Consider the following 11,812-nt stretch of genomic DNA (forward strand, 5'->3'; position numbering starts at 1 on the left):
TCCTGCTTGGATCTGATTGAAAGAGGATATCAGGTGAAATATTTTCTGCCCACTGATGATGGCAATGAGCCTAAAATACGCCCTGGCCTGTGCTGCTACATATGCATAGATCGGGGAAAGTGGTTGAATGGAAACTCACTGCTCTCTGGGTGGGGAAAGCCAAACATGACTGTTCCTCTACTTCAGAATATTTTATCTTTTCAAAGAAACAAATCCACTGCAGACTGCACCCACCCTCAGCCATATAATTTCAGTCATCTAATTGCCAGCGGTAACTGCAGCTTTTCAGGAGGAACAGCCCTGCTTTTCCTCCTCCTCTTGGCCAGAGTAAATCCATCAGGGATACTCCATGATGCCAGCTGAGCTGACAGTTGTCATCAGTGAGCATGGTTCAGTTGCTGCTGTCTACCCAATGACCTCTTCTCCAACCAAGAAGCTTAAAATAAAGTTGCACTTGGAGAAGACCTGACTAATATGCAATTTTTTTTAGTTCAGCAAGGACATTACCTTGATGAGCTAATTCTGCTGGATTTCTAGGAGTAAACAGTGATGGGAAATTATGCAGGTAGGTGAACACTGCTCTTCCCCAGATAAAAAATATTGGTGTGTAGAGCCACAGTGTTGATCAAGGCTACTCACAGCCTCTCAATAGTGAATTTTCTGGGATCTGTTAGCAAAATAATTCACAGCATCTGTGTTAGCATGTCTTGTGTCCTTAGCAATCCTCCAGCCAGCTCTGCTAGGAGAGCTTCACAGCAGCCTTGAATTTTGGGGCAGAAGGCTCATGCGCATGTATTGCTTATGTAACCTAAGGAACCACACAGAGACCTTCTTCCCAGCGTGTTATTTCAAGTGTTGGTACCTTTCAGCTCTCCAAGACAGGCGTGTGTTCTGTCAAAAGCACCACTCTGCTTCCCACACAATAGAAATCTCTAACTAGCGTTTCCCTGACGATTTTATGTAATCCACTTTCCTCACAGGATGCACAATGCAGCTCTCCCCCAAGCTCTCCCTCCCCATGACTACAGCATGACACTAAACACTCAGTAGTGCCAGGAACTACCTAATAATACTTTTGCACAGAGGCCCCTCTAAGTGTGCCTGAAATTGACTTTTTTCCTACACAGAACCACTTAGCAGCAAAACACTTATTCCATGACGTCAGGAACGTTTCAAAAATGAAAGTAACATTTCTAAGAGACACCTACAGTTCTAATTACTTCACGTGATCTACTGCAATGTCCCACACTGAGCTGGAACCATCTAGACACTTTCTGTCTAATTTTGGACCCCAATAAGCTTTGCAAATGTGCCTCAATTTATATCTTTTTATCTTCAGTGACGCTGTTGGTAGGTGTGAGCACCACCTGAAGACTACCTGAGCAGGAGAACACTTCTTTCTGCAAGAAGAGAACTTCCTGTTCACCAACCTGTTCCAAAGTACAGAATTAGACACCATGGACCAGGCACCAGCAAAAGGCCAGGTGTGTCAGTTGCCTTACAGGCAGCACAGAGCAGATGAAGGAATCTCTTTAATCTCTCTTTGTCTTTGAGATCCATGAACTACTTTTTCCCCACCTTGCTCTACACTTCGCATGGCCACCGTTGCAGGCAGGAACCATGGCAGCTCAGTGGCCCAGATGTGGCTACATTTAGTCTGTTACCCATTGGTTGTTTTATTCACCCTGATGGAAATCCCTTAATGAGTGGTTTAGCTGCCTTTAAAGGCAATATAAATAGTCCTTGACATAGCTGAGGTATGACCCACAGAAACCACACTGTGCAGTGGACAAACAACTTGAAATTTTCATCTCAGTCCTGCCCAGACTATTAAGAAAGGTCTTGGATAATGGGGATAACTCTTTTATTTTTTTGCCACATTTGAGAATAAAACACATTTTCACTTGCTCTTAAGAGCTTCAACTTCAGAACAGACAACCCATGGTTCTTGACAGCATGACCACAGAAAATTAATTCTGTGAAGATTTTTTGTTAATTGAAATCATGCTATTTTGACACAAGGAAATGGAGGGGTTATTAAAATCCATAATTTTTCAAAAACCACACAAAAGGGCTTAAGTAAAGCAGGTTTATTTTGAAACCTGTGGGGCTAATTCATGCTCTCCCACGATTAAGAATTAACAGCCTCTTAGGAAAATATAAATGAAGATCTACCCAGTTTCCCAGGGCAGGTGAATGAGAGTCATGCAATGTCAGTGGGGCCACTTAGAGCTGGTAACATGGAGTTGCCTGAGTTACTGCAAAGAGAAGATGCAGGCATTTTGTGACCTTTTCGGTTTGTTTCAGAATCACCAAATGTCAGTTTTGCCAACGATTTCAGACACTCAAGACTCCATAAAAACAGAAGGAATAAATAACCCAGGGTTTGGCACTTTAAAAAAATCTCACAGCAGTGCTTTCATGGAATTAACTGCTTTGAATTAATAAGAGTTAATAAATAATTAAATCATTGTATGTGATGAAACAAGTTGTGTTCAAGTAAGCATTTAAAAAGCTGCCTATTTATTTTGTCATTCCTTGCACAGAGTAATTAATCATTTACAATATTTTTTAAGTATTTAAGAGTCAAGCAAGTGGGTGCTGCTATTTAATCATGGGACTGCATCAGGCCTCTGCTGCGATAATTTCCTGTACACAAAAGGGGAAGACTGAAAAATTACTCTCTTTTTGGTAGGGTTATCCCAGTTCTACTATTTATACTACAGAAAAGGGGTTTTAAAGCAAAGTCTAATGATTCAGCTTGGGTATAAAGGCTTCAAAGAATTCTCCATATCACCAAAGACACGTTGTGCGACCTTGGAAAAATCTTTTCTGCTCTTTGTACTGTTTCTGTTTTTCTATCAGAATGATGAGGAAAAATAGCTACCTTCTTGGCTAGAAAAAGACTATGAAGAGACAAAGAATTTTTATTATATTAATTAGAAGCTGTCTAGCATGAATATATGAGGAACATTCTCTCTCAAGGTTAGCCTGAGAGAAAAAAAAAGAGCATCCTGCTTGCTCTCCTATTAACTAAAGCCAAGCACCCCAAGGCACTGTGGGAATGGTTCTCCTCATGGTACAGTTCTTTTCCCCTGTGTGTTTAATTAATTTTTTTTAAATACAGAGAAGTGCATCACATTTCACCACAGCTGACAAAACTGACAGCTCCCCACATCTTTTTGCATTATTTAAACGTCATCTGTTTTTGTAAAGCTAGGAATGTTCCGAAAGAAAGTGTCATTTCCCATGGGTAAGAACATTTTAAGGAGTTTTTGATTCCAACATGGTCTTCTCCTGAAAAAAGAGGTGTGTAAAAAGTTGGAGAAAATCAGAAGAAAAAAATCTGGTTATCACAAGTAATGTCTTCAAACTAGAATGTTGCAATATGAGGATTTGAAATACAAGGTGCAGACTACAGACAGCTTTGTTTCAAGAGCTAGGTAGAAGTAAAAGGAACAGATGAAAGATAAGTATTTGAGAGACAGAAGACAGCATAGACAGCCTAGATGGCACCTGCAGAGCTTTGTCAAGCAGCTGCAGTTTGCATTTTTTAAATACTAGGGTGAGGGCTTGGTGTGCATACCAGCTGCAGCATGGCAAGCAGCAGGCAATTGAAGCATCCCACCTCACAGAAAAATACATGCAGGAGGCTGACCAGAAGAACAGTCATTTGCCTTGTTTAGTAAAAAATGGTTACAGCCCTCTGTCTCCTTGTAAACCGCACATCCCTGGGGGACTCTGTCAGTTGTTTGCATAGCTGGTGCTATACAAGTAAGTCCTCAACGCAGCCAGAGGCTGCAAGGTTTGGGAAAGCCCCACAGAACAAAGGAACACACTACAAGGAAGCAGTGCAGTGAGAAAAGACCAGGCGCACTCCCACCTCTGCTTCAGGGCAGGAATCTCTGTGGGTTCTGGCTCCAGGATTTCATAGGCTAGGTTAACATCTTCTGTCTCACGAAGCAGGGCATAAATGGGCTCAATCTGCTCATTAAATCTTGCAACGAGTGTCCTTGCATCCTTTTTGGGCATTGCCGACTCATCTTCCTCCACTTCAGTCTCACAGAAGGTACAGCGGAAAGTTCCTAAAACGAGAGAAGTTGCTAAGCGTTGGAAGGAAAGCAGCAGGCCCAGCTCCTCATGCAGCCTTCCCAACAGCAGTGCCTTAGCTGGATGCTAAGGAGTTTTTCTGCCCCAAAAATCCCTTCCCACACATGGTGTACCGGTTATTATTCAAGCAGACAACAAAGCAAGCATTTTGATAGCATCCAGTGATACCCAGCTGGGTACAGTTTCTCACTCTGAAAAGCCCAGATGGGCTGCAATACCTCTACTGAGACATGTCCCTAATCTCCCTCCCTCCTTCTTGCTGCACATTTTAAATGTCAGCTATGACTGGGCTGTGATAAAAAGCTACACAGTATCCTCTAAGGAGTTCAAATATAATCTGTTTCAGGTGCTTGCACCGGTATCTCCCAGGCCATACCAACAGGCTGATTTCACAATAAAACAGTGTAGTTTTACACTGCACCAACCAGCCTGCAGTAACTGCTAATATAACCATTGTCACTTTGCAGCTACTGCAAAAAAGAGATGGCTTCTCCTTCTGTTTCAGGGCCAAACCAGGCAAAAAACCAGAGCAGCCAATGCAAAAATCTATCCCACCTAACTCCCATATTACCTTCTTAAAATTAAGAATGGTAAGATAAGAATCATGTGAATAGCAGTTAAAAATAAGTTTGTTTTGCAGATCTTGTCAGGATCCATAAAAACAGGCCAGACTGAAATGGCTGCATGGCAAAGCAGCTACAAAAAACCCACTGAACTCCTGCACAGCAGCTTTTGGGTTTCATCGCTCCATCTGTGAGCTCGACCCTTGGGGCGGTACACGCACAGTGGGACCTTTCCATATGGTCTGCTAGGAGGGGAGCAGCACACTGTAATGACTTAGTCTTGCAAGTGCTGGACTGAGAACATATCCCTGCTACCTCAGAACATGACATCCAGAGTGATGCTCACAGGCTTCTTGATTTCTCTTGTCCCTGGTTGATATTTTTTATTTATCCATTCTGTGACACCCATCCACATCTAGCCCCACCTCTCCATACCCCAATGAAGAAATGAAAAGATCTTTTTACCAAGAGGGAGCCTGAGGATAGGTCCTGTCAGGGAAATTATAATCTTATGTATAAAAACCAGAATTAGAATCAGTATGGAAGCTTGCTATGTCACCAGTGCTATGTCCAAACACAGTCAAAAGAACAGGGTTTGCCCAGGGCACTTGGGCATGATGTAATGAGACAGGCTGGCAAGCCAAGGCTTCTGGTATCTTGGTTTGCTGCTTACACAGATTTGCTAGTGTTGTCACTTCATTTTTTAGCACACCTCCTTCCCTGCCTGTAATAGAGTGATAAAAACAGACCCAACTTCTTCAGCGCTGGTTGTGAGGGCTAGACAATGCTCACACTCTTCTCAGCAAACACAAAAAGCACTGTTTATGACAGGAGGGAGATCTGTTGCCTCTCACCACAGTTTGTAGAGATGCAGTTTTGTACCCTGGCACCATCTGAAGTAGCTTTTGCTCACTGCTCCTCAGAAAGGAATGCATGTTGTGTATGTGGCCTGGAATATGGACACATTTCCTGCAATAAATCCTCTCTTTAGAAAGTTTCTCTTATTGACATGCAAAAGCCAGAGCAGCCAACAACAGCACTACGCAAAGTAAAAGATAAGCGGATAAAGTGCTCTTCCCTCCTATCCAAGCATGAAACACTCTGCTTATTTTTTTCCAGGCTGTCAAAACTGTCCCTACTGATTCAAAACTGTCCATTATATAAGCTGTCAGCCCGGCAAAAGCCAAACTCAACATTTGGTCTCCTTATCCCACATCTGAGGCTATTGGTGTGACAGAAGCTGAATCAATTTCAAAGAATTAGCACATCTCAGTTCCCATAATCGACTAAGGGAACAAACACAGGTTAATGAAGAACATTCCCCTCTTTTTACATTCCCCCTGAAAGTCCTGTTACACGCTCCTGAGACAACTCAGACTTTTCACACTTCCATCTGTGAACCCCATGAGTATCTGCAAAAGATTAAGATCATAGGGAAAATGGTTCCAATTCAGAGTACCAAAAAACCAGAAAGTAAATACAGCTCTAATGAAACAGAACCCCTAAAGCTATCACGGATTTGCTGCAACTTCCACCCCTCAGGGTTCTTAATAAGCAAAAAAAAGTTAAGAGATGAATTATGTAAAGAATCTGGGAATGAGTAAAACGACAAGCTTCCTCCATTAATATGCTGATTTTTTTCAAGGTGATGCAGCATTTCACAAGAGGCATATGTGATTAGAGAACTGGGAAGCTGCTTTGCCATGGCAGATGGCATTTACAAGTTGCAAACCTCTTGCGTTAGACTTTTAAGAGGTCAGAAAATGTCACCAAAGCTTTTATGACATGGCACATCACATCGGCAGTGACACATGTTCCTTTCAGATATGAATTGCATGTGACAAACATGAAGTGGAGGCCATCCAAAGGCTGATAATGGCAATGTTTCCACTCCAATAATGTATTTTTTCCTTCAGCCCTTACACAACAGAGTTTTTCAATTCAGACATGCTGCATAAACCAGGACAAACAGATATCCTGGAGCAAACAGACATGAGGCTTTTCTGCATCTTGGAAATGCTAACAGAGAGCACATACATCCCCATCTTTGAACACATGCTCAGGCACTCAACAGACCTCTCTGGCTGCACTTTAAAAACCAGCCATCTGAAAGATATCTCCTCATATGCTCCCAGACTCTGCGGGGCAGATACGCTGGTAATCTGGCTCCCCAAGGCTTCCTAAGATTAAAGCAGCTCAAGCTCTGAAGTATGGGGCCAGAATATTTAGAGATAATTCCTAATGACTTGATTTCACTTGAGAGAAGGAAAAGGTCAACCACCCACACACACTGAAGGCAGGATGTCCAAGTGCACATGCTGTATCTGCTACAGTTAACACATTTAGCAGGCTATAGACTCTTGAGTCTGAGCCCAGGCCCTACTTACATCCTTGCCCAACAAGGTGTCTTCCTTCCACTCTGGGAAGCTGCCCAAGACTCTCGCTACTCTCTTAAAAAACTATTTAATTTTCAACTTCAACTTATTCTCATTCATTTCAAGCCTAATGATTATTTTGCCAAGAACTGTACCTCATCTCATCCAGTTTCCACCTTGTTGTGAATCCTGCAGATGTATTTACAAACTGCTGTCCTACTCATCCCCCCACCTTCATTTTGCAAGGCCGTATCTTCTTCTTTACCTTTTAAAACTGGCCATCCATTCCTCTGACCTTGCTAACAGCTTCACTGGCCCTTTCTCCAGTTTGCTCTCATCTTGTGCTGTGAAGATGGAAGCACAGACAAGTGTCCAGATGAGTTCTCCCAAAAGCTCAAATGCATTAGTGCTCCTCTGATAGCCATTGAGACCTTTTAAGATCACATTGTAACAGACCATGAAAGTGCTGCCTCAATTATCACAAGACCTAGCAATGCTCCCAGGTCTTTCTTTTCCTTTGTATCTTTCCTTCTCCTTTGTAGTTTCCAGTTGATGAACTCCATGTTTATAGCAGACATTTGCATTAGATTGTAGGTGCATGACACTGTACTTTATACTATAATCTTTCAGCTCCTTTATATTCCTCCAGCCTTCACCCTCATCCAATTCTTTATTCTTGATTGCATCACAAAACATTAAGCTAATTTATTTTCAAAATCTCCCACAACCTTCTTTTAGAAATAGCATTATTACCATTACATGGTGAGTGAGCTAAGACACAGATGGCACAGTTTCAGAAGTATCTGCTGATTTGAGCAGTACTTGATTTGAGATGCTTTTCTGAAACTTCTGCTTCAAAACAGAATGTGCAATATTCTTACCAGTCTTCTTCCAGGCTCTAGGATTGGGCATCTCCAGTGAGTTAGGTACAACACCTAACGACAGCCTCTGAGAAGTTCAGCTTAAAATGACTGGTTCAACATCACGCAAATCAGCTGGCCGGAAGGATCAGATCATGTTCCTGTGGCTGCTACAACCATTTTCTTCAAGTAATTCCCTGACTCTTACACTGCATTTTTCCTTTTTCTGCAGCAAGCCAGACAAAAAAAATGCATCCTATAAGCATAACTCCTCTCTCTGATTGAGCAAAGCACATTTTGGCAGAGGGGGGGATTATGTCACAGAGAAAAAGTTACAGGATGCACAAGCAGCTTTATTTCAGTACTCCTTAACCCTGAGTGCTTCCCCTGATGTTAAAATGAGACTATAAAGGCCACGAGGAAAGGATGGGAGCTTCCTAGGTTCCTCCCAACAGGAAGGCAGACAAATGCCTCCCACCATGGGATGCTGTGCCAGCAGCCATATGGTTCACCAGGCCTGGAGCCCTCAGTTCTGCACAGGCCTCTGCCACTTGACTCGACAAAGGCAAGAGGACAACCTGCTAGTGCTGCAGGGGAGCAGGATGCCGTGCCAGCCTGCTTCCTGTAACGAAGGGAGGATGAGAAGCAAGCACCTTGGGTGCTACTCTAGCTTCTTGGAAGAGAGGTGCTTTGTGGGAATCCACTATTCTACCTGCTAGCTCCACACCTGAAGTTTCTTATCCAGCTCTTCCCATCTACTCCCATCCCAGGTCTGGGCTTTTCCTTCTCTGATGGTCCTATTCTCCTTGCTAGCAAGTCTTGGTTTATGTGTCCTGCTTTTCCAGCCTGGGCTTCACTCATTTCTCAGACTCCTCTGTCCATTCCTCTTTTCCTGGACTTCTTTTTCCAATTTCAGCCTCACCTCAATCCTGTGCCTCCCTGCCCCATGCTCTTAGATCAATTAATTCTGCCTCTTGATTTGAGCCCTGGTCATCAAACTAATTTCCTGTTTCAAGCCAGAGATGGAAGATCTTTTCACAGCACAACCTGTCATCCAGAACAACATTACACAGGCAAAAGAATATACATTTCTCCGGTCTCCCCTTCCATTTTCTCATCAGCCCATTCTTCAATACAGCCAAACTGTTTTAAATTAAATTTTCCTAAGCAATTTAAACGTAGTCAGGTGCATAGAATGGGAAAAACTCAACATATAGTAAGTGTTTGACAAAGTTTTGAACAGAACAATAATCACAGAACAATTCCTATGCCTGCCGTCCACAAACAAGCCAACCTCATGTAATGAAAATACTTAGCAACCTAAGTAAGAGACAGTGCTGTCAGTACAAATTATAATTAAGCTCCTTTATCATTGATTTTTTAAGATTTAGGGGACTGTTTAGAGCAGCACCTAAAGGCATACCTCTGCTGAATCATTAAAGACACAAATAGTAGGTCAAGTGGCTACAACAGACCTGGATCATTAGTTACCATAACATGCTCTACATTAGGATATAAGGATACTCAACCTACTAGAAGTGGCAACCTGAGGGGTTAAATTGAAGCAAAGAGAGTTTTAATGACCTTAACGGACTGATCTGGTAACAGAGCTAATTGTTAAAACAGTTGATTGTTAACTGGATTCATCATAATGCAGATTAGACTGTAGCAGCTGTTGTCCTGACTCCCAAACTTAAACAGACTTCTCAGCCCTCATCAAACTGTTCTCACCTTCTCAACGAGAACGCAGTCCAGTGTGTCTAAGTAGGAAACGCACTCCTGCCACACAGAAAGATGAGTCTGCTGTTAAATTCATCAGTTAGCCTTCCCTGGCCCCATCCCTCTTTTCTCACTATGGGTACTGGAAATCCATAGTCCCTAGCACATTTGTATGTTCCAAAAATGCAGCTGCTTTAGGAAAAAACAAGAGAAATCCACCAATAAAATCTGTCTGCTGAACACCACAGCAATACACCATTCTCTCTTGCAAGTAATTCAGTGATTCAACACATGCAATGAAAGAGCCAGTTACAGAGCACAGTGTGTTACATAAAATGTAATGCCACATCTTTCTGAGACAGGTTTCATGGTCCACTGGATCTTAAGCTCCTGGAGCCACTCCAAAGCCCAGGGCTGAGTGCAGTACTCTCTCTTGAAACGTGACACAGAAAGTTAAAGTTTTTGTATTAGTCCTGTTTGGGATAGCCCAGAACAGACCCTGTTGTCAGAACATGAAAACAAACACTGGACCATGTGTAGAAAATGTCAGCATTTTGGAAAGATTTGCTGACCTGCTTCTGTAATAAAACATCCAGTTTTGCCATTGAAATCCAAAATGCATCAGGCTTCACCCGATTTGCTTTATAATTTCTAACTATAGAGAAGATAAGGGATATTGCAATTGAAATGAGTAGCCTCGGTCAGAAATGGTGACAGAGCAAATCCAGAACACGTGGGTGATAGCTGAAAGCAGAGAACTGAAAGGTTCATGGGCCAGTGCTGCCCACAGAAGGTCAGTGCAGTGGCTGCAGTTTGGAGCCGAGCACACAACACCCCTGGAACAGCACTGCACCCCAATTGCCACACTCGCTGCATGATGCCTGAGCAGATGCACACTGCTAAATACAGGTCCTGCCCCCAAAACTGACAGCTCTCCTAGTAACAGGCTAGTGAACTACAGCATCTTCTCTATCCCCCTATTCCTTTTCTGAAGACCTAATACCAGGCACATACAATTACCATTATGGGCAGGAGGGACAGCAAGAACCAATACTATACACCGCTGGACGTATCCTATTGTCAAATCCTAGACTGAAATTTGCTAGAACATATTTTCTATCACAATTCTGCCTCAGATGAGTGAGGAAGCATGTGGAGTGCACATTAGTAAATGTCAAGCACGGCAGTTCAGCTAAAAATGGGGTTAGGAACAAATAATGTAACTAATACTGTTATCTGAAGAAAGATTTTAATCTCTTTATTAATTTTTCCACAATATCTGAATTCTTAAGAAAGTTGTGTAATCTACTGTTTACAAATGGGATCAAGACCCCACAATGAAGTAAAAAAACCCCCTCCTTTTAACTTTATGTGCCCCAAATCTTGATCCAGTTTTTCTCAGGTCTGTACGTATTCTAGTATAAATCCTACTGAGTCAACAGCTATGAGACTGATCCTTCTCAGTATCAGACCACAAGGTTTTAAAATAGGTTTCTGTGAATTAAGAGAATGAACAATGACTGTTCACCTTCCAACAGCTTGCTTTCACTGACCTGCTGTTCAATATGAAATGGGACTGTAGGGTGGACACAGGAGAGTAAAATCCAGGTTCCTGGAACAGCATTCAACTCCCTAGCCTACAGGTACAGGTTTGGGAAGGAGTCATATATTCTCCTGCCCTCCATATCAGCCTTTGAAAATGGGTGATTGAAGAGCACTTATTCTATGATCTTAGGAAGCAGAAGAAACAGTACTTCACTATACAATTCAACACCAATTCATAATATATACATACCAAGATACAGCTCTGACTTCCGAGTATCTATTTTGAGCCTTAATAATGCTTCTTAAACATTTTAATATTAAACATGTTTAATATAGATTCAGAGTATTGAATTGCCCACCAGGTATTAAACAGAGAGTAAACATTTCATTTGGGATAAATGTCAATCAGTTTCCTTTCAAAGCTTCTATTCTTGTAACATAGATGTATCAGCCACAGCATTTAAGGGCACTCATGCAGTAGCACTATTTCTGATTCAGATGAGGTAATTCTGCCAGAAACATGTTCAGAAGGTTTCAAAACTGCAACTTGCTAACATATGAAAAATGATCAATTTGTTTAAAAAATAAAAACAAGATGGTAACTTAAAGCAACAACAAAAGAGATAAAGGCATACTCTTC

The 11,812-nt window shown here is 42.1% G+C and overlaps 1 protein-coding gene across 2 annotated transcripts in view; it reads right to left on the reverse strand.

Annotated features, from left to right (window-relative positions):
- The window catches only part of GTF2E1 (general transcription factor IIE subunit 1), a 50,191-nt gene that overhangs the window by 5,934 nt on the left and 32,445 nt on the right, over positions 1–11,812 (reverse strand). For both annotated transcript variants that reach the window (XM_008631731.2, XM_017731893.1), the window contains exon 3: positions 3,884–4,085. In XM_008631731.2, coding sequence (XP_008629953.1) covers positions 3,884–4,085 — 202 coding nt within the window. The remainder of the gene's footprint in view (positions 1–3,883; positions 4,086–11,812) is intronic.

Source organism: Corvus brachyrhynchos, unplaced genomic scaffold, assembly GCF_000691975.1.
Source record: "Corvus brachyrhynchos isolate BGI_N302 unplaced genomic scaffold, ASM69197v1 scaffold3, whole genome shotgun sequence".
NCBI classification, from domain to species: Eukaryota; Metazoa; Chordata; class Aves; order Passeriformes; family Corvidae; genus Corvus; species Corvus brachyrhynchos.